The 23593-nt window shown below is 41.2% G+C and overlaps 1 protein-coding gene and 1 long non-coding RNA gene across 10 annotated transcripts in view; one reads left to right on the top strand and one right to left on the bottom strand.

Moving 5' to 3' along the window:
• RERE (arginine-glutamic acid dipeptide repeats) overlaps nt 1–23593 on the top strand; it is a 262953-nt gene that overhangs the window by 201611 nt on the left and 37749 nt on the right. For 6 of the 9 annotated variants that reach the window (XM_064525537.1, XM_064525536.1, XM_064525532.1 and 3 more), the window contains one exon: nt 5208–5288. In XM_064525537.1, the coding sequence (XP_064381607.1) occupies nt 5208–5288 (81 nt within the window). Of the gene's footprint in view, nt 1–4416; nt 5092–5207; nt 5289–23593 lie in introns of those variants that run through there. The other 3 variants (XM_064525540.1, XM_064525539.1, XM_064525538.1) reach the window with 3 other exon arrangements.
• Nucleotides 3131–4787, bottom strand: LOC135330737 (uncharacterized). The gene is made up of 2 exons (XR_010392840.1): nt 4683–4787; nt 3131–4374 (listed from the first exon to the last, which is right to left on the bottom strand). It is a non-coding gene; the product is annotated as an uncharacterized LOC135330737 (long non-coding RNA).

Below are 23593 nucleotides of genomic sequence, written 5' to 3'. Positions count from 1 at the left end.
ACTAAGACAAGTTAAAATTTGTAAGAGATACTTGACATTGTTAGGTTAAACCATGCTGAAGTGTCTCCTTAAGGAAATTATCAGGATATTCCTGTTCCTAGAGGACAATATGTATCTTTTAACCTTATCAGCAAATATCTTTATTTGCACTGTATACACATAAATTAAATATAATGTTAAAACCTAGCCAAGGTTTTAATAAAATGTACTCTGTGTACTGAAATGCAGCCAATGTCTGCAGGCTAAAAAAATTGTTTGGGGCAATCTATAACTGTGTGCTGCATGCTAACGGGAGCTTTGCAGATGCAACCAAATCTCATTTCCTTTTCGGAACAGCTGACATCATTTTTAATCCTGTGAAATTTAAGAAATAAAGATGCTTTTATGCATTTAGCTTTTATTTGCTGTTAACTGTTAAAACTCTGTAAAACTTCTTACCACATTTACTGTGAAACTAACTGAGGCATATAAAATTTGGAAGATGACAGCCTGAAGTTGGCAACTGCCTAGAAAATCTTAGGCCTTTCAAAAAATATGCTCTAACTTTATCCCTTTCCTGATAGCAAAATATGTAGTGAAAATCACACTGGGATTTCCATTATAACTTCCATTTTTTATATGCTCATAATTTAAGGAAAGCTTTGAGAGAAGAACTTTCTGTTCTTGGACTTGGTCTAAAGAGGGGTTCTTACAGAATTGAGTAAAAATCCTTATATTTTGGATTAAGAAGGAATAGAAAATGCTCTGTGTATGTTTGTAAATACATTGCATTACAAAAGACTTTTCATTAATTAACCAGCTGGGAGTTGTGGGAAGGGAATGAACTAACGCATGGATTTTCTTGGAGAAAATACATTTGATCTAAACCTGACTGAAGCATCACCTCAGAAGGGATGTATTAGTAGCAGTTAGGAAGTTATAGTTTTATCAGAGTCGTCTTGCCTTTGTGAAGTCCATGAGGTTTCAATTTGAAATTCTTAAATGGGTTAAACGGCTTATTTTGTGTTGCCTGTTTTTCTTGCATGCTTTTCAAGCCAGGTCTATTTAGATTTCTACAGTAAATGAGAAAACCAGACCGTTCCTCAGTTCCCAGTTAAAACCTGGGGTGCTGAATTTCAGCATGCAGCAGTAAATTTTTCCTGCCAAGCTCTAATCTCTTGATAATAGAAACCCTGACGCATAACCTTAACCACAGCTTTGCGATGGCATTATCATCACATTGATAAACATGCCATCTGAGCTCTGTTAGTCAGAACATAATGGCTTTGTGTATCTTGTCATGATATTTGTTTCTTGGGATAAAATATGGGACCTGCAAGTAACACACATGCAAACATTAACATGCTTGTTCCTTGTTCTTTCCTGGTTATTTATAGCTCCCTGTTTACACATTGTAGCAGGATAGTGTAGAATCTAATAAATTACATTGGAGGAGCTCAAATTATAAAATAGCAGTAGGAGATCTTGTGTTCTGGCTGGTCAATAGCCATGGTAACCACTTCATAAAATGTAACTGTGTTGTCTGTCAACACTGACTGACCTAGGAAGTCATGGGATTTCCTAATGCTACTTCACAGCAATAATTACTCTTAGCATTTATGTAAATTTTGCTACAGTTTGTCTTCAGTGAACAGTACAAACAACAACGCCGACAGAATTCTATAGTAAATAATGTTTTAAATTTAAATACAAGTGGTAAAATTGAAGTATATTAATTTCTAAAAGTACTGTATTTGGATTTTTAAAACATTATGCTCTAGAACAAATTCCATGTTTTATAAAACCTCCACTCTCATGCATCCATGGGATTAAGTCTCATTGTTCTACCATCCCCATATCTTAAGACTATTTTAATCTAGCAGCTATCATTTTCAGATGCCTTTTGCAGGCAGAGTGCAACATCTCCTGCTCCATTAAAATGCAGAGATGAAATCTGTTGCATGTGATTTGTGGAGAGGTGAGAAAATTCAAACTGTGCTAGAAAATCTGTCTCACAACACACAGGAGAACAACAGGTCACTTCTGATTTGGTGTGGAACTATGTACTTCGTTCTTTTATATTTAAAAATTTAATAGAGGCCTCTATTGTGTATGACTTGGAGAAAAGAAGTAGCTGTTCTTGTTGCAATTTAAGGGAGAACTGAATGTGATGCCTGAATTAATGGGATACTAGTACAGGAATAAAAATCTGGAAAATAAAATCTTTTTTAAGGAAAAAAATAGATTATTAGGTTTTAAAATTTCTAAGTTTATAAAACTAATGTTTTGCATGCACTTATTAATAAGAATGGCTTTCTTTTGCCCTTCAGTAGAGGCACACAACTATTTTATAGTTGAGGAATATCTCCAAGTTTCTTGCAGTGCACTGATGGCCTATTGACACCAGCTCAGACATATTGCTGAGATATATTCTAGTTGCAAGGACTTCTCTTTATATGATATAGAAACGATGGTACCTAACAAATAGAGAGCCACAAGTCTGATCTCCCATTTGTGTGAAATATAGGCAGAATGCCCAGTGCTGTCATTTTTATTGTGAAGCCACTGTTTACTTTTAATAGTCACCATGACTTTTTTAGTAACTCTGAGAAACATAAGATGGCTTCCATTTTGTTAAGCACTAGTGCCCTCCTTGAAGGGGAAGCTGTAGTTAATCGGCTCATTTTGGAAATGAGGGTTGGTGCAGGACACTGATGGATCAAGTAGTTTAGTGACTACTTGTGGCTGCTGTCCACTTACTTAAGTCTTTCTGATCCATTTCACTTGACCTATACAGCCCAGTAATTCCTGCCTGCAGCCTGGGAACTTGAGTTAGAACATATCTCCTGGAAACACATCTAGCATGAATATTAAAGGCTGAAATCGTGTTGCTAACCATGCCGCTTTCTCTTGGCCAATAAAGGTGACAGCGTAATTGGCCGAGATTTCAGAGTGCCAGGAAGATTGACTTCAGTCACAACTGGGAATTTTGAACATCATTTCAGGCTCCCTCTAATTCTGCTGTTGAGACAGGCTATGTTATGCTTACATTCCCAATAGGGATTTTTGGCATCTCGTGAGTAGAAAGGGAGACAGTTTGTCATAGGTGGGTTTTTAAGACAGATTTGAATTAAAACACAAAAACGTGAAGTGGTTTAAAAAAAAGATCTTAAATTGTCACTAGAGAATTCAGATACACCGTAGTAAGTCATTGGCAAAATGAGGAATAAGAGATCAGGCCTTTCCATTTTATACTGTGGACCAGATTGCTTTTGCATATTCTGCTGTTTTCATCCAGAGTTGTAGTGTTCCTGGTCTGGGTGGTTGTTACCCCTCTACAGCTTTTTGTCACGTTTCTGTATACGCTGTTAGCTGATGCTGCAAGAGCGTTGTACCTCCAGTGCAGTGCAGGTAGCAGCGATGTCCGTGCGGAGCCAGGAGCTGCTTCGTTTAGAGTCCGAGCGCCCTTTGGATTGTGCGCTTTTAAGTTCTTCTTAATTGAGCTGATTTTTTCTTTGTGCTAAGTTGTAGACAGGGATTACGTTGCTCCCTGGGATGCTGGGAACGTTGTGTGGACATGTCGTTTTCTCCTGTTCCTGCTGCCGTTGTTCCCTGCGCGGAAGCACGGAGCAGGAGGGTGGGCGCGCGGTGCCGGGGAGCGGCATCCTCCCGCAGCCGAGTGAAGATCCCTCGTCCTCGGCGTGGTGAAAAGAGAAGCGTGTGTGTGAATTAGCGAGCAGGCGCACGTTGCGGGCGGTCTTGGCAGCTTGCTCTGTAGGTGTTCGTGTGCGACTTCTGCCTGTGAGCGGAGGCGGCCACCTTGCTCCTTCTTCACGAGCCCAAGCCCCCTCCCTCCTGAGAGCTTGGGTCTCTGGTTCAAAGGGGGCAGGAGCGCACGAGCAAATCGTGCACTGGAGGGGACGCTCATCTCAAAGCATCTACAGCTGGTGTTTAATTCTCATCTCTGCAACCACAGGCATGTTTTTGGCAAACCTTAGCAGTCTTGCTGGTTTTGAGGGTCAGGGTTAGGTGAGGATAGTTGCCTGTGGGATTGTGTCCGCAAAATAATACGCGAGAGGTAGCCAGAGAGACTGCTCGTTCATATTCAGCGTTGTGGCGGGAACTCGTGAACTATTTTAGTAGTGAATTACCCTTTCTGGAGTTCCTCATCCATTCCACAGCATCGAAGCCTCTCGCCACCTGCCCCGTACTCCTTCAGGTGTGCGGTTGTGTGCAGATTTGGTCCAAGAGGCGTTAAGCCGGCTCGAGAGGTGTGTTTCTTTGTAGGGCATTAGTCCACTGTCATCTCCCCGGAGCGCGTGTGAGCGTTCAGCAGCCCCGTCCCCTGTGGTGGGCGGAAGTCGGTAGGTGCCGGCGCTTGCAGCCCTGTGCTGGCTGGCGGCGAGGGAAAAGGCTGTGAGGCCTGGCCCCCTCTGCCACTTGGCGGCGGGGATGCGGTGGGGTGGGCGCCGGGGCCCGGGCGCGGCGATCCAGGCCGCCTTTTGCGGCGCGCCCGCGGCGGGCGCGGGTGCCGCGCCGCCCAGCGCCGCCGCGATCACATGCTGGGCGGCCGCCGCCTCCCGCCCGCCGGCCCGGCCCGGCCCTCCCCCCGCCCCGCGCGGCTCCGCTGCCGCCCGCCCCCCGCCGCGGACGCGGGGCCGCCCCGCATCGCCGCGCTCCGCCGCGCCCGCCCCGCCGCTTACCTGTGGCTGCCGGCGCCGCGTCCCGCGGGGCCCCGCCGAGCGCCGCCCCGGGCCCGGGCCCGGCCCGGCCCGGCCGCCGAGTGGAAGGAGGAAGCGCCGCGGCCCCGCGGGAGGCTTCGCCGCCGCCGCCGCGTCCCGCCCGAGACCGGGGGAAGCCGGAGCCCCGGCCCCGCGGCGCCGCCTCCGCGCAGCCGCTGCCCCGGAGCCGGTGCCGCCTCTGCCTGCGCCGCCGCTTCGCGCCCGGGAGAGAACCGGTCTCCGGAGGAGACGGGCGGCAGGACGCTCCGGTCGCGTCGGGGAGGGACCGACTGCGGTGCGGACTTTAAGCTCCAAATGTTGGGAGTTTGGCTTAAATCCGGTCCGAATTTTTCGGTCTCTCCTAGAAGCCTTTTCCCTGCCTGTTCTCCGCGTACGTCGTCTGCTACCAGCAGCCCCCGAGCGAAGAGCGCTGCTTGGCTGCTGTGCTGGTTAACAAGATCGTTTTCTTCTCTGCTGACATCCTATTTTTGTTATCTTTTATCGCAGAAACGTTTCATTAAGGGATTGAGGCAGTACGGCAAGAACTTCTTCAGGATCCGAAAGGAGTTGCTTCCCAACAAGGAGACCGTAAGTGCCTTCGGACTTTATGTAATTTGCGTTTTCTCCTGCTGTTTCAGCGTTTGATCTTACAAAACTATTTCCCTCTAGCCCTGGATTGAATTCACTCAGATAGATGGAGGAAAAATCCAGAGCTAACAAAGGTCGCTGTAATTTCAAGTGTGGTTTTTAGGTCTCGTGAATGAACGATGTTACATAAAATAGCCGTTGTTGCCGATGGGGTCATCGAGGTTGGATGGGGTGTATTTATGGAGCCCAAATCTAATTTTAAATTCTGACATTACGGTGGGATAATACATATATGTCACCAAGTTGGCTCAAATGGCAGCGGGTAATTAAAGAAAGCCTAAAACAAAACAAAATCTAATTGAATCTGGAAGAAGGAGGTATGTGCCGCTGCCCTTAAAATCTGCATGATTTGGTTGTTTTACTTAACTCTTTGTGTTCCTGAAACATGTGGACAGCAAACATGTAACTTTAGTTTCTGATTTGATTCATGGCTTATTACTCTCCTGAACTTCGTGAAGCTCCTTAACTGTCAAATTCTATTAAAATCCTGACAAGTCCTTAGAAAGGAGGTGGCCTGGGAGGGATGGTTGACTCCTTCAAAGGAAAGAGGGTTTGGGAAGCCCTGGGAATCTAGTTATTTTTCCATTAGTCCTAATTGCCAGGCTTCTCTAGAAGCTTCGGTTTCCATTCTGCAGGTGTCATTTAACTGCTGGGGGGTGGGGGGGGGTTGGAAAGCAGTTTTCATGTTGGTCCTGAATTTAGGGAGGGAAACAACTCGATGAAAATAGAGTTATAGTGACTGTTTCTTGTAAGTAACAATAATGTGTGTGTGTGTTAATGATCCTGAAAATATTTATTTAAAGTATAACTGAGATGATATTGTCTAGTCTTTTTTTTTTTGGTGGAACTTCAGTCTTCAGTAGGGAAGACTATTACTGTAAAATTATTTAAAAACCTCTCACTTATTGTAGGATGTCTCCATTCTCCTTTCCTGAGATTTTCACGTGACATGGTATCGTGACATCACGATCTTTCATTGGTAAATAGTTAATAACCCCAAATGAGTCGAATGGAAAGGGGAGGGTGGAATGATTCCTGGAGTGCCTCAGCCGACCGTGCGTGCTCACTGTTTCTGTTGGGAACGATAGGAAAACTTAATAACCAGGTCGAGTATAGGTGTACTTTGCTTTAGTATTTTGATGGAATTTGAGGCACAAAGGCCCTGTGCTAGAAAAGATGACAGGTTGGAAAGAAGGCTGAAATAGTGTGCTGCTTAGCAAAACGTAACAAATCCAGTCCATAGTCAGCCTAATCTGTCCTTCTTTCCTCTTTTCTTTAGAATAACTGGCAGCAATGTATTTAGGACAAATGGGTGTTTAATTTATAAATGTATTCTGCTGATAATAAAGTTGCTGAGAGGTAAATGATTCTTTTAAAATTTGATTTCAGTTACAGCTATTCCAAAATAAGCTTTTAAATACAAAGCGTGTGTTTGCAAAAGAGAAGTTTGCAGGAAAGAGAAAAAGAAAAACGAAAGAACTGACAACTGGGGACATCTGTCTGACCCTGCTTGACTTCTGCATCCGAGCTTGGATATCAGGCCTCAGGCTCTCTGTAAAATTGTTGCAAGCTTGCAAAGGCTGTGGAGGGGTGGAATATGATACAGGCTATCACTGTTGGAGTGTTACGTTTTTGTTGTATTAGTGTAAATTTTTAGTGCAGAGAAGACTAAATGTGAAGTCTGAGCAGCCGGGAAGCCGGGTGTTGATGGTTTGGAGCAGGCTATTTTAGCCCCTAGTGGTAACTGATCCGTGGGTAACCTTTGACCTACAACAGATTGCTTAATCTCTGTTTCCTATTTTTGCCCACAGGTTTCCTTTCTAGCGTGTTACGCGTGCTCACACACAAACACACACTCTTTTTCACATAAGATTTACAGCAGTTTTGCTGTAGTAAGATAAACAGAATATAGGCTATAGTAATATAGTATGTATATAGTATATATACTATCTATATAGTGTATATAGTATGTATACTATCTATATAGTATATATAGTAAGTCATGTTTGACTGTCTGGTTTTGCTTTCCCTCTTTAGAGTGGAATAAGGAATATTGCAAATTACAAGGTAGTGGAATTAATTTGTCTGTATATTTTTCATCACTTTGCCTGTCATCCTTCTATTGCCTTGTGAAATAACCCTCTAGCAATTCCAAAAACACTAGGAAAAAAGGCCTTATTCTCCTTTTGAGCCACCATATTAACATGAGGTGAAACTAAATAAAAATGGTTATACGGACACAAGAGAACTTTTACAGCAACTCCCAAGTCCTGCAAAAGCTATTTTAAAGTGAGTCAGGGACATGCCCTAAATGAAAACCAGGCTATAGGTCAATACATCCTGTACATTTCTAATTTATTAGAGTTAACCTAACTAGTCACTGAAGTCTGAAAGGAGGAGAGCCAGCATTTTTCCCTCTCGGAAAAATCCACTTAAAGTTAAATCTCCTTAATATCATGCTGCTTGTATAACGCATGCCTTTTGTAGACATTTATATTTATGCTGCTTTCACTGGGGGGAACTCTTCCTAATACCTTCTTAAGCCTGCAGCTGGAACATTGCAGTAGTGGCAGATAAGTAATATGGTAGAAGTACAAACTTGCTGTAGTGACTAGGCCTTTTTTATATGAAATCAGGTTTATGCTGCTGTACAGGAAGCCAGAATATAGATCTGACTATCACATTAAATTTCTTCTAAAATATTGGGGAGTGTAAAGAGGCCTTGGTGAGGGATGAGAATTAGGTCATACTGTCCTTAATTTGCACAAGCATCTCAAGGAACATCTGTTTGACCTGTCTTTGCTTTTTTCCCTCCACTGTTAATGTGCCATATCTTTTAAGAAAATCCTGTGTTTGTCAACTTACATGTTTTAACTGTGACATAGCTGCTTCTAAATGAATAGCCAGTAAGAAAAGGTCTTTATGAAGGAAGGTGTTTACTGCATATCAAAGCTGTATGTCTAGGCCTTTGCTCTTCCAGTTTATTTCAAAGCAGTTAGGTCTGAGAGAGGCTCCCAGTGGGTGCAAGCGTAAATAGCTGTAGCATTCTCTGCAAGCGTTTGTGAGCAGGAGGCAGGAACCGAAGCCAGCTCTTATCTGAGCGTGCCCCCTGCTGAAACGGGAATGCTCAAGTTGATTAAGGAAAGCCAACAGCTTTATAGAGGCCGGATCAGTAAATGTTGACGTTGTGATATTCTGGAGAAACGTACAGCCAGCAACAAGGTTTCTTAATGGTCTGATTTAGCTTTATATATGTTTGGTTTTTGGTTTTTGTTTTTTCCTGTTTTGTGTTTACTTGCTGAAACTTTCTGGTAACACAGGACGCTTGAAGCATTAAAAATTCTCCTTAGTGCTCTGAATTCCTTAGATGATTACACTGAGCTACTTGGCTTTGAGAGTTTCAGAAGTACCACCATTGCAATAGGCCCAAGATAAATAGACTTAAATGCCTACGAGGCTGGAGCTGGGCTGCCTGTGCTCTTTTAAATAGCAGAGGGTAAATGGAGACGTGGAGTGAAGGCGAGCACACCGGCATCTCTGCGTGTGCAGAGCAAGAACGTCCTGTCGGGAGCAGGAGAGGGAGGACGCTGAATCGTGCTGTCAGTTTGCCCAAATTTAGAGCTGGGTCCTGCTCCAGTCTTTCTTGACTGGCTCCGGTAGCGTTCCTCAGTGAAGGTTTGTGGTACCGTGATTGTGACCATGGTCTAATTGCTTATCTTTTCCCTGGAGGGCTGAGGCTCCCTAGTAGAGCTAGTAGCTCCTCGTAGAGCCGCTTGCTTAGCGAGAAGTCTAAAAAGAGGACAGTGAATCTTTGTAGAGGCATGTAGACTTTAGTCTAATTTTGTTTTGAATTTCTCTGTTGAGCACATAGGCATCTTTGGTGTCTGTGAATTTTGGTTTGGCTGCTTAGCAAGAGACGACAGTGCAATCTAAAGGTCTTGCCTCTGGGTGGATGCATCTGAATTTAGCTTTGAAACACAGTGTTAATAAAAGTAATGAATATTAACTGCTTTCCTTAGATCAAAATACCTGTGATGCATTCTATTATTTATGCACATGGGAGCTAAGTATACATCATTTTCTTCTTTAGGAAAAATATTCTCTCTTCTGGCAGTAGAAATCCTTCTGCCCAAATTAAATGCTGTTGGGACTTATCTCAGAGACTAAATAAGCTGTGCTCTGTTAATGTTAGGAGACAAAATGTGTGCAGTGTGAGCTTTCAGCATAAACTTATGTTTAATTTTAGATTGGGGGTTAGATAAACAATTTTATTTTTGCCTCATTAATGCTTAATCTTGTGTTACATAATATACAATATTGGCTTCCTGAGTAGCTCTTAAATATAGTGCAAATGTGTGGTAGCTGAAAGGTCACTGCAGTTACCATGTGTGTAGGCTGGCAAGGTGCTTGTCCTCTGTACCATCAGTGCTGGATACTGTTCGTGTCAACAAACAGCCTTAGTACTATTTGTGCAAAGAGCTCACGGACAGATTAAATGTAATGATTCTCCCTCAGCATAATTGTTCAAACAGCAGTTTTCCTTTGATTAAAAAGAAGAATGGGATGATTAGGTGAATATATTTCAGTCCCTTAGTATGAAGTGATGAGTTAGCCGCACTTTAGTTTTTTAATATTTATATGTAGTGGTATAACTTATTTTCACCAATAGCTGAGTTTAATTGTGTGTAAGTGGCGTGGGCGTAATTACTCGCTGTCCTCCTTTCCCAAAGGAAATATATTTTGTTTGAATGGTATGTTCCCGTAACGATGGGATATTAATACACTGCATGGTCCTGGCACGTTTTTTCCTGATTCATCTTTGCTGCAGGAGAGTGTTCAAAGAGGGACAAGCGATGTAAGCCTTTTCTGTTTGAAAGCCGAACCTTTTTGCTTAATAACTCGCTCTAGCCTAGATGCAGTCAGAGCTGAAATTTTCCATTAGAGTTTGAAATGACTGCCAACATAAACAGCCACTGCTTCTTTTCATTTCAGCTCTCAGTGCTGCGAGCGCTTCCATCATGTGGGTATTATAGTTAGAAGGTTTTGTTCTTGTTAAAACAGGGACTAGGCTTTAGACTATTAAAAATGATAGCTGAAGACGACCCCCCCCTCCTTCTCTCCCCCTTTAGACATCGCAGATATCCTACTGGGCTTTAGTCAGTTTTGAAAAACAGACTGAGACATCAGTTGGTTGCTTTCCCTGTGTAAGCGAAACCACAGATTCGTTTGCATAACAAACAGTTCAGTAGGGAACATGTTGCCCTTTTTTATTTTTATGTATTTATTAACTGAGTGACTAGCTTGGCTGATTGATGGGGGCCAGTATATTAATATGTTTGGCTTTAAGATAAAGCAGTGTGCTGAGGAAACATGCGGTAGTTCAGTTCAAACTTCACACCGGGGGCAGAATGCGCGTGCCAAAGAATTTTGTGAAATGCTGAACTTTTAGAAGCTGAGCTCAGATGGAGATACTTCTAGATTTGAGCAGTACTGAACTGAAAGCTGTTTGCAAAGACCAGATCATCTATCATGGATGTTCAGTATGTGTGTTCACTGTGATTTGGCTTGATCTTAGAAGTTTAACTGGTAAACCTATTACAAATGTCACCGTTGTGTTGCATAATAAAACAGAAGGTTTGTAAAAGTTTTTAAAGAGATTTAACATTTCTGGTTTACCCCTGGTGTACACCATGTCTTCATTATTTCTAAAGCTAATTTCACATCTTATAGGTGACTGCAGCTGCCAACTGTATACTTGGTTGGATAAGCTTGGACCACAGTTCTTATTTCATGGCTTACATACCATGTGTGTTCCTTTTCGTTCCATTTTTGAGTTTCTTCTTGCAGCATAACATTATCCTGAAGGTATATATCACTTCCATCTTAAGTCCTTGTTCTGCAAACTGCCTTTTTATGTTGGCTGATTCGTAGAGCTTAGATTCATGGCCCAGTGCCAGTAGTGCTTGGCCATCTGATTAAGAACTAAGGTTACATCTTTCAAAAACCAAAATACCTTTTTCACACAGATGTCACTCTCAATTTCAGTTGAAGTAAGTAAAATGAAATAGAAAGTACCTGATGTGCATTTTTTTTGTTTTAAATTTCTTATGTTCTTTTCATTTTCTGTTGCATTAATTTACTGTTATGTTCTAAGGGTAATTTGCAATGTCATCAGCTCAGGATCTGGGCTGCTTATTTGAGTTTCTCGCTAAGAAACATTCATAGGTGAAGAGCATGGGAGAAGTAAAAATAGAAGGTATATTCACTGTGCCAGCTGGACCCTAGGATTGCATTCAGCATGGATAATAAATCAATTCCTTTATTTGCACTCTGATTTTGCCTTTTTTATTTTACTTTACAAGATTGAAACCCATTGTTTATTTTTCTCTGAAGGTTTAGAGGTAGGTAGAGGTAAAATGTTGTTGCAAGCAAAAGAGGGCCATTAGCCAATTGCATTGTGTTCTGTCAAAGAGCCAACAAGGACAATTTCTGCTTTGTGGAGAAAAGTACGTAGTAGAAGATCTAAGCCAAGATTATTTGGGAAATTGATACAATATTGTCTGAGTCTCTCTTTCAGCTGTTGAGAGAGAATAATACTTTTGTGACTGTTGGTAATTCTGTATTTTCCTTACCTTCTGTTTATAATTCACTGTCATAAGGCATTTTATTGTTAGTTTATTTTCTTATTGTGAATTCTTTCTTTTGTACCCATGCTGAAGGAATGTGAATCTCTGGTCAAAATGTTTTGGTTGGTCAACAATTGGGTACTTTTTATTCTGCTTTTTTTTTTCCTCTATGAAAAAAGGTATTAGCTTTTCTTTTTCTTTTCTTTTTCTTTTTTTTTTTTTCCTTTTATAGCAGTTGTCAGATTGTACCAAATCTTCAGAGATCAGTCTTAAGGTCCTGTGAATCTCAGGTACATAAAATAAGTACCTCCTTGAGATAGCACAGTTTATTTTCATGGTTGAGTCTTTTATCCTGGCAAGATTCTCTTCTGTGGATGCAGAGCACCAAACCTTTCTTTTCATTTGTTTTCTACCCAGTTAGGGATTGAAAATAAGCTTTAAACCTTGAAGATGGCTTTCAAAAGGGGAAAATAGAAACGTCACAGGAAGCAACAGTAGTGTTTGTGGAACATCCTGTCTTAGAACAGTGTTAGTGTTATAAAATTTGGGTAACTACATGGTGCAGAAGAATTTTCTCTGTATAATTCTGCATGGTGTCTTGCTTTTGAAACAGTTTGTTAGAGAAATAATCTGGGAGTAATCCTGTCTATGGTACTAACTCAGCACCCAAGACTGATACCTGAGGATCTCGTAATGTTTAATCTTGTTCCTAATACACAGCACTGTGGTGTGGTTTTTACAAATGAGGAGCTGAGTCAGAGGCAAACCTAATGACTTGCTCAGGGACACAGAAGACACCTGTGGTAGAGCAGGAAGATGAGCCTTGATGTCCTTTATACTAGTTGCATTGATGTAAAAGTGATCTTGTACAAACCCCATCCTACAAGTCCTTCATTTAGTCTGTGAAAGACATACATGGCTGAATGGCGTAGTTTTATGGCATGTTAAAGACTATTTTCTTGAGAATTGATGTAGCATTCTAGGATGGGATGGTTGCTTTGGAAGAGAAACCAAAAGAGGACATCACAGTGCAAGTCCGAGTTGGAAGAGGAATGTGTTAGAGCTGAATATATGCTTCAGATGGTGCATCTCTGGTGCTGGTTAGGTGCTCTTTCCTGTCCATGCAATGGGAACACTAATTTTTAAAAATTGGTGTATGGAGTATAGAGGAGTTTTCAGAAATGATGGAGATGTGGAGACGTGTGGTTTGTCTGGCAAGTGGTGAGTTCTAAGGTTGTCACTTTAAGTCTGAAATTGAAAAACAAACTGCAGCGAAGCACGAGCAGTTGTTGCACCTAATTCAATTTACGTTTTTAAACTTGGTGTTTGTTGCCTACATGTGTGTGTCTATGTGCATGTGTTTGGGCCAAGTTTTATCCCCAGTTATCCATGGGAAGTGAGTGGGGACTGGTCATGCGTAGTTTCTGCCAGACCGGTTGCTTGCTTATGTTTGAGGAACAAGCATTGTGTACTGCCACTTGAGTTTCTCCTCCTTAGCATCCACACTGCTTTCGTATCCTAGTCTAGGATAATGAAGATTAATTACCAATATTCTCTTGATGAACAGCAGGGGGAGGGCAGCTAAACTGTAGCTGGTATAACTGAGGATGACACTTAGCTCAAAATTTTGGAAAAGAGCTGTCCAGATGTTGTCCCAGCTGGTGCCATTTCGTGTCTGTTTGCAGACTGAGAGCGATGACAATTTCAAAAGGTATTGCAACAGGTTCTTTTTTTTCCCCAATGTTGGCAGAAAGTAAGCTGTATTTTTAATGTGTCTTGCCTGCCACACTGGACATGAAATTAACTTTCTTCTTACACAACAGATCATTGGCCTTAATCATTGCATCCTACCCCAGATGGCACCATGTGAACTGTATCTGTAGTGTTATCTTGGCATAGAATCAGCCTCAAATACATTATTCAGTCCTAAATATCCTGTAATATGCTGCTATAACTGTACTGTGAGAGCGAGACAATAATAACTTCAGTAGACAGATGCACTCATTTTGTCATTTTTGTTTCAAAACAGCTGTAAAAAAGAATTGGTGCTTGATTACTGTCTTTTCCTTTCTTGCCAAGGAAAACTCCCTGGAATTATACAGATGGTGGAATAAATTGAGAATGGTGATTTAAGGGTAGTGACTTTTGTTTAAAGGGGCAGTGGCATAGGGGAAACAGGCTCCGTAAGCCTCGTACTTTAAGGAACATTTAACATCACAAGCGGAAATTTGCTGTATTTCCTTTTGGTTTCCCCTTTCTACTTCATATCTGTTAACAAAAAGTGCACAGAACAGAAGTATGATAGAATTTAACTTCTCAGGACGCTAAAAGGCTAATTACTTATGAGTGATGCTGTTATTCTTTTGGGTACGCGTGTGTTGTTTTCATCACAGCAGCATATCGTGTAAGGAAACTGATGTATTCTGCAGGGTTTTCAACTCTGACTCTTTGGGGAATTGGTAGGGGGCAGGTGGCAAATCCGAACCACGGCCACGTACATGTGAATAACTGTGTACGTAGAGCGTGGATTGCTTTCGCTGCCAAGAGCTAGAACACGTTTCAGGTACCTTAATGTCTTCCAGTATCTGGAAGGCAAAAAACAAGAAGCCGCAGGCCATCTGAAATGCCTAGGCTCTCTTTATCCCATTGCTGCTTGTGAGGAATAGCCATCTTGCAAGGCTCAGGTCCACCATTTCTGCTCAGTGTGTGTTCTTTGCTTGCAGCAAAAAGCAGACTCCCTCTGCTGGTTATACATCTGCCATTGCCGCCTGCAGAACTGTTCGCCTTGGTGCTGCGCTCCCGTGTGCTCGTGCAGTAAAGAGACTAAGCACGCTGCTTTGCTGCCTTGGCCTTTAGAGGGGTAGCAGCGCATCAGCTGCTGAGCAGCCACCAAAGCAGGTTCCACAAAACTCCTTTGGTTTTTTACATCCCATGTTTTAAAAAAGATCTCAAAGTGTTGGGCAGTGAGTTTCTTTCTGATGTAGATCTTCCAGATTAAAATTTTCTTTGCAAACATGAATTTAGAAACTTACTTTTTTTAACACATTCAAATGGAAGAGGAGATTCCTATGTAATCCCTGGATTTAAGAACTTGGAGCCTAAAGAAATATAGTAAGTGTCCTGAGATTAATGACAAAATTGCAAAAGCTGGCAGTATTGAAGGTTGGGAAATCCCTATTAGTCGTGGTCATCTGATAAATAGAAAATCGACCGGGAATACTGTTCCTTTTTACATTTCCAAACTCCTGTACAGCAGTAAGAAAGCTGCCATTAAAAAGTTGCTGCTAAGTGCCTTGATTGCTGTGGCGAACTGCATCCTTTCGGTTGACTCCTCTCCTTTCCCCTCCCCCAGACATGCTTTCCGTGCCCCCCTTCCCTTCCTCCCAGCTTCCCTGACAAAACCTGAATTATTTCTTAGTGTCTCTAGACCCTAACCTTTAAAGAAGGGATTCTGCATTCCAGGTTATGAAACAGCTCTTTCCTCCTGCAATTTGAGAAGTCCTCCCCGTCGCTGAATTCGGAGCCTGCTTTGTGCCTCGAGCCTCTCCTTGTGTAAGCCCCGGCGCATCCCACAGGACTCTTGATTGGTTTTGCTAACTCTGCCCTTCTCTCTGTGGTTCACAAGCCTCTAACGATCTGTGAAGCTCCAAGATTTCTCAGTTGAACAGTAGTAGTTTTAAGAACCCCTTCCACTACATAAAAGTCTTAACACTTTCCACACGCTGGGTTTTTGACCTCATGAAAGGCTGGCCTCCCACAAATTTGGTTTGTAAATCTAGGTGTGCTGGGCTAGAGCTTTTTAATGGTGTTGTGAAATTGGGGGGGGGGGGGGGGAGCGCATGATGAAACTCTGGGCTCTTGGTCAGTGAGGAGGATGCGATACAGTGAACATGTTTCTGTTTGCCTTTGTTACTGTTCAGGTTTGATTAGCTTTGTTTCCGGTAAGGTTAACTTTTTTTTTAATGGCTTAGGAGGTGATCTTTCCCAAAGCTTAAATCTTTCATTATCTGAATTGCAGTGGGAGGGAAGGAGCAGGGGGGAAAAGGGGACTATAAAAGCAACCCCTTTTTCCCCCTCTCTTTTCTTTGTTCATGCAGCCCTTTGACTATTACTTTCTGTCCCTTACTTTGCCTTCTTTGAGGTCTCTTTTGGGCTTTAGGGTTAACAGCGAACTTAGAGCAGTTTGCCATGCTAACTGCATTACTTGGTTTCCCTAAACTAGGAAAGTGTAAGCTATGCTGCTCGTAGGCAGCAAGGTGACACTACACATCTCTTTCTTGGAGTCACAAATACCTCTCTTTTCCCACCTCCACCTTTGCAGCACAGGCGGATCGTCTTCTACAGGCCAGAGAAAATCTTGAAGACCCCGGGGCACTAAAGGAGAAAGTGTGGCGCAGAGATTCCATACAGCAAAGAAGTTTAAATCTTGCTGTATCCTCAAATAGTTCTGGGCCTTGCCAGTGCTTTAATGCAAAATAAACTGTTTTTTTTAGTGTATTGCTTTTGCTATATTTCTTTCCATTTAACAGCTCAAGATAAAATACACTTCTAAAATCCGCTTTCCATTAAATGCTTGCTTGCTGCTTTTGAAAGCCCAGAATACATAACACTCGTTGCCCATCTGTGGAGGAGGAGGTGGATTATGACCTCTTCCGAGACTGTGTATTTCGTGTTGTGTTTGGGTGTAGTTTGTGTTGTGGGGTTTTCTTGTATTATCTTGTATTTTCTTACAGCGTTCTTTACCTTTTGGTTGGTGTGCTTCACTAGGGCTTGACTTATTTACAATTTAGATGAGAGGAGGACCACACTTTGTGCCTATAGTTTCCTTTCATTGTATTAAAGTAAAGCAGTTGCAGTGTATAGTGGGGAAGAATGTGATCTACAGAAATACGTGGTGGTTTTGGTTTTGGACTCTGGTTTTGTTCTGTAGAATTTTATTACTTGCAGATTCAGCTGTGATTAAAAATGTGTGCCATAAACCTTGCACACTTAGGGTGCTTACAGAACATATGGAAAAATGCATTCATCCTAAATTCCCACTGTTAAATCAGATCCAGCATGTAGAATAACTCTGTGGGTTGTATATCTGGACTTTCACCTTGTTATGATGAAGTGACATGGACAAAGGCCTTCCACCTTCAATGCTGTGTTAAAGTTGTATTGATTTAACAATTCTTGCTCATGTTGTTATTCTGTGCCATTTGATGCGATAGATTTTTGTTGCCAGGCTTTAGAAGTATATTCTTTTGTTGTGAGCCTAAGAGCTTCTAAAAAGAATTTGCCTGCCTACCATAGGCAAAAAACTCTCCTCTCTATCTTTCCCTTATTTATATTCTTCTAAGATGAGTAATGTTTTTGCTTCAGAGAAATCCGTGTGTTTCTTACATTTGCAAGCTCTTCAAAAATGCTGCAAATGATTTTCAGCAGAAGACTGAAAATGAAGAAACTAAAGTCTTGTTAGATTTGAACCACAAGAGTGTTTTTAACCTATAACTGTCCAAGGTATATTTGGAAAAATGCATTTTTTTTAGCAAATTTTATTTAATAGCTGCATATGTATTGTAGAAAGACAATTGGAAATAGTAAGCTACTGGTCATTGTTGCTATGAGTGACTTCTGTTACCCCACTATCTTCTGAATGTTTTTTCTTGGGGCATATTAATAGTACTGTTGAAAAAAAATCAGTGGGATTAAGCATTTAAGTGAAAACTGCCCTATTGTTTTCCCACCTCATCCCCTCACTCTTTTATAGCACTTAGCCCATGTTTATGCCGCCTCGAGTCATGACTCTTCTAAATGCCAGCATGGTTATTTAGAATTGCACTTTCAGAAACTTCATTGCTCCAGCAGTTAATGGTTGTAAGTATGTAATGAATTTAAGTCAATCTCTACTGAATACCTACTTTTCTAGTTTTCTTTGTCAAACCAGTGTTTTTGTTATTTTTGAATTACTGAAGTTTAGCTTTGACCTTTTCAAGTGAACTTATGTAGAAAAGCTATGGGAGATTTTTAAATCTGGGTTTCACATTATGTTTGATTGCTTTAGTTGTCATCTTTCAGCTGAAAACGTGGATGGAATCCTGCAGGCTGTAGATAAACAGCCTTTCTGGCACGCTGCTCCGCCTTGGTTTGTCATCCCATAAAGGTCAGGTTAAAATGAAAGAGAAAACAGACTAGCAGGGACTTTCTTTTCTTAGGAATAAAATTTCTTTGGGCTCTGATTTTTTTTTTTTTTTGGATATTCTTGCTTCAGTTTCTCTTCAAGAATACATGTTGTTTTCTTCGCTGCTGAAAGGAGTCCACTGTGCAACTTCTTTCCCAAATACGCTGTTAATCAGCCTCTAGCTTTTCAGCTTTGTTGTAGCTGTAATACTCTATAGGTAAAAGGAAAGCTAATGGAAAGATGTAGTATCTTTAATCGGGCTAACAAAAGTAGTTAAATTCTTTCCAGCTCTAGCAGTGTGGGGAAAAACGCAGCTAGTGGAAACCCAGCGGATAGATACGGTTTGTTCTGGCACTTCAGTCGGACCTGTCCATTTTTGAATGGCTGTTGCTCTGGGGAAGGATGGGGGCGTGGGAACCCCCCAAAAGTGTCGGTCTCTGAAGTTACTGTGCAGTCTTGTAAGATCATTCATCCGCCTTTTTTCTTCTTCCCCCCTTTCCAAAGTCACCTTCATCTGTAGCGTGTGATGGAGTTTTCCATCTTGTTTCATTAGAGAAGTGTCCTTGAAGGGCAGCGGGAAAGTAAGTTAGATGTTGCCAAAGCCTTGTTGCCTCTGTATTATTTTGCCTTGTCTCATTAATAATTAATGTTGACTTTGCTTGCTTGAAGGCTTCTTGGGTTGCTGGCAGCTCTGCTTTCTAACTCCACATGGGATTTGTTAGGCATGGGATACGTGCCCTCTGAGAGGCAGACACAGAAAGAATAGGTTGCAGGTACCTGCCCTCTTTTCTGGAGAGAAACAATGTGCATCTGTTAGTTAACTCCTTTAATAGGTTAAATGCTCGTTTGCAGGAGGTTTATACTTTCTCGCTTAGCTTTGAAGCATTTCCCGAAGAATTCCATGAAGTAGTACTTTCTGAACGATCTGCTATGAGCTTTGCATGCTTTAGTGCTAGGGAGGTTGCCGGATGTACACATTTTAGGTCCTCATCAGTATCCAGTTATATGTTGCAAATTTTTCTAAGCATAATGAGTAACCAAACCACAGCAAAAAGTGACTAGTGAACCACAGAAAAAGCTTTGTTCATATATTTGGCAATTAGAGTGGCTTCAGTTATGCAGTTGCTTTGCAAATAGCATGTGTTTGAATTAGGAAAACATGGGTAAGAGGAAACCTGTCTTGTTTTGTTTTTCTCCTAAATCCCTTGTGAAGGGAGGAAGAAGTGTTGGGTTAGCAACAATTTTCTTTTGACTAGAGAAATGCAGATTAAGAAGGCATTTACACTATGAGAAATAAAAGTAACCCAAGTAAATATATACAACTGATGTGAGAACTTACTATTTGAATTCAGAGTTATACACGATATTCCTTGTATACTTTTTCTCCATATTAGTACAGTTTTTAAAATTTGAACTTTCAAGTGCTGTGGGAATTTGTGCCAAGTTGAGTGCTCACTATTGGGTGTTACTTCTATCAAGGTCTGCTGGGAATGACTGTAAGGAAATGGTTCCTGTTAGTTGTGGGTTTGTTAGGTTTTGTCGTTGGGTTATTTGTTTCTTTGTTTTTAATTTCCAGAGCACAGAGTATGGAATAGGTACTTCTAACGCAGATACTAAAGAGTGACGTAGGAAACGGCCATATCTTGTAATGCTCTTGCCTTGTCCCACGTTTAATCTGTTTAATAATTCAAATGTCCTTAGAAGTCTGTATATCTGTACAGGAAATAACGGTTCTTTTTCTGAAGCTAGCCCCTCCTTCAAAGGCCAAAAAGGAAATTAGTGTTTTCATACATTGTTGGATTTAATTCTTTGGTGTGCTAAACAACTGCTATTTTCCTACGCTGTAAATTAAAACACAAGCACATCAATAAATACAGTATTTGGAGAATGTCCTAATGCAGGAAGCAACCTGATACGTTTCCAAAGCTGAAGTCGTGTTAACTGGATTGTCCCTCTCAGATGATAATCAGAAGATGAGTTGATAGGGAGGTTGTAAGTTTGATCAGATGTAGCTTTTCCATCCTATGAGAGTGATGTATTGTGAGCATGCTCTACTGACCTGTTACCATCCTTACTATCATGCAGTTAATTATTTTTTCCAGTTGACTGTCTTCTGATCGCTCCTCCTTTATGGGGGATTATCATGTTTGGAAACTGACACAATGATTTTAACTTCTAACCTCCTCTGCACTTGTCGAACCTATATTTCAGTTTATTCTCAGGAGGCAAACGTGTGGCAGACAAAATAATCAAGTCAAACTTGTTACTGATACTGGCATAATCCAGAAAAATTATAATACACAGTTTCTCCCCCCACACACACTGTGCTGATGAAAAACTCGTGTTGCTGCCCTCCCCCTAATTTGTCCCAAGCTAATAATAGGATTCAAAAAGCCGCCTTACTTTTTCTGTTACCTCTTTTCATTATCTTAAACTTTAAAAAGCAAGGAGGAGGTGATTTGGTGTCCAAAAGCCAGTCAGTCTTCCCTCTCTAGACTACCAGTGTTGGCTGCTATGGAGAACAGTTATAGCCAGTTGTAGTCAAGATATCTGATAATATAGTTGCCTCCCCTTTGAAAATGGAATTGAAGTTAACAGACACATCTCCTAGGATACATCACAGTCATCTAGTTAATGAGTCGGGGTGGGGGGGAAGGCAAATGTTTCAAATTGCTTTTGATTTTTGCTTTTCTTGTAAGATGATAAAATTGGCACTGCTGGGCAGTGGGTGTTCATTCTTCAATGGAAAGTAAGAATATGCACAGGTACATATGTTTGTAGCATTAAAATTGTAGTTAATTTGCCTTGGAAGCAAAATAGTCTCACTCAGCTTGTTCACATGGGAAAACTGGCTCACAGACATGTACAGGAGCAGGGTGATTTTACTGCATGAAGTTACCCTATTTCCAAGGATAACATGTCTATGCTTTGACATGGCCATTGTGGTGTTAGTTATGCTCTGCCATCCTTTGGTTCGCTTTTCTTGGGAGAAGCTATGACAGATGATTGGGAGGAACAAGAAGGTTGGAGACTAGCATTAGGTAAAACAAAACAAACCGCCGCCACCCCTTCACCCATTCCAAATTTGTAGCCTAAGTCCAATACAGCTACAGGCTTGCATTCAGGCAGAGTTTTCAAACACAAAGGGGCAAAAAATGTGTTCCTTTTTTGTGAAGTTATTCTGTATTTAACAAGCAAGAGAGATCTATGAAGCTGTCTCTTCCCCCTCCCAAGAAAAAAATCCTTCTTTTTTCCCTTTCAGAAATTGGGGTTGTTTTTTTATTTTCCATTGTGCATGCATCAGAACTATGTCTTTATTAAACCTTGTATAATGTATACTTTCATACCATGCCAACTGGAAATTTTTGTCTGGGTCCAGGTGAAATAGAAATGTGCAAAGAGGGCTATTAAATTGTTACATTATATTCATAACAGCAGCATTATTTTGTGTGTCACTTGCATCAGGCAGAAAGTGGCTCTGCGAATGGCTGAAACTTTAATAGCAAACATCCCTCCAGGGTTTATAATTTTCCAGACAAGATGGCTGAGTTGATAGAAACATTTTCACCACAGCCTCGCAGCAGATGTTTGCCCTGGTGCTGGCTTAACAAATGTTGGACGTAATTCATTACTGCCTCCTCATCCTTTTCCAATGGACTTCTTAGCTGGTGCATTTTATAAATATTTTGTTTCGGGTTGTAATTAAAGCTCGTAGAAGGGAGAAGGACTAGAATGAGGGTATTGGGAGAAGGGTTAGAGTTGGTGGGGTGGGACTGTGTGTGTAGTTGCAGCAGCTGTTTTGTGTTGACAGAGAAGATGAATAGTTTCAGGGTTTGTAGAGTTTCTGCAGAGGGAAGGATGGCCAAGAAGAGAGGGAGGTAAGGGAATTGGGAGAAATAGTTCTTAACGTGGCCTACTTTTGATGTTTAATTTAATAAAGAGCTTTGGACATGCAATTAACAGGACTAGTTGGTTATTTGTATGTTTGAATGTGGATTTTTGTATGCCTTATTTTGTCAGGCTAGGCTTTTCTGAGTAGTGTGGAATTTGTAAAGGATTTTTCTTTGCTTTTGCTTCCTCATCTCTTACTCAGTTTTTTTAGGCTTCAGTAATCCTATAGCTTCAATTTTAGATCAAAATTTATCCATTTCACACAAATCTTGAGTTTTGCTGCATTGCTCCCACCTCCATCACCCTTCAGAGAGGCCAGTTCAGGAAGTGGAAGCTGCTCAGATTGGTTATGGTTTAGACACTAATTCCAGATGAATTGTTCTTTGTGGATTTTTTTTTTTCCACTTAATGTTTTACGTGTCTTGTATACAAAGAGGTAGGAGTAGATTTAGACTCCTTGACCCCCTCAAACACTCTGAGTCCTCAAGATGCATATCTGCTCTTCAGGAACACCACCGGGTGTTTGGTTATTGTCGCTGATAGCTTCACACTGAATTTTAACTAGTGAGTTCGAAGTGAAGAACTGCGTATCAAATCTGTCCTTTTCCAAGTCCCTTTCCTGCTTTTGACACGTGAATACATAGTAGTTGCTTGCTGCTCACAACTTGAGATGCTCGGATATTACTGTTGCTGATACTTTTGCATGGTGTAAGATAACCAGTGTAAAAGTCTTACATGCCTGAGTTAAATGTCAGATGTTTCTCGGGCCTGTTGTGAGTGTTTGGGTATGAAAGGTGCATGAAACGTTTTAAGAGATGCAAATACTGCTGTCAGACTTCTACAGAAAAATTCCAGTAAGTGATTCAGTTTTTATAGTACATCATTTTCTGTATTTCCTCTCTCTTGTTTTTATTGTTAATATCATTTGCATGAAAACAACGTCTGCATTTGTCTTAATTTGCTGCTTTGGTTTTATCCCCACCTGAAGACACTGCTTTTTGTGCTGCTATCTTAGCTGCTAATTACAACAGCGTATATACCTGGGGAATCCCAGTTGTGCTCACAGCTTAAGTAGGAATGGGCTGAATCCCAGACTGGGAATTCACAAATGTAGCCTAAGCAATAGAAACACACAAATGAGCTGAGAAATTGCTCGATTATTATACCAACGCTAACTGCAAGGATGGACAAAAATAAAAGGTGCATCTTAGTGATGTTATTGTGATTAGTTTAATTAGGAAAAAACATGAGAGCTAGAATGATAAGGAATTATTTACAAAATAACATGACACTCAAAATGTACCCTGTGCCCATAATGTTATATGATTAGATCCAGCAGAGTAAAATGATTTTAACCCAGCAAATAGTGCTTGTGGGCTCTGTCTTTCATGTATCATGGGATTTCTTTTCCAGAGGTGTGTAATGTCTCAAATTCCTGTTACTGCAAGAGGTCTTCCTTAGTTATGTTGAGTAATTGAATTTATTTGGAATTAAAGAAGCTTGGATCTTGAGTCCATAGTTTTCTGTTTCTTCAAATTTTCTTAAACCAGCAAGGTATGGGGTTC

This window comes from Dromaius novaehollandiae, chromosome 24 (genome assembly GCF_036370855.1).
Source record: "Dromaius novaehollandiae isolate bDroNov1 chromosome 24, bDroNov1.hap1, whole genome shotgun sequence".
Taxonomy (NCBI): domain Eukaryota; kingdom Metazoa; phylum Chordata; class Aves; order Casuariiformes; family Dromaiidae; genus Dromaius; species Dromaius novaehollandiae.
The sequence above is the reverse complement of the archived record's forward strand: the minus strand, read 5'-3'. Positions and strand labels throughout refer to the sequence as shown.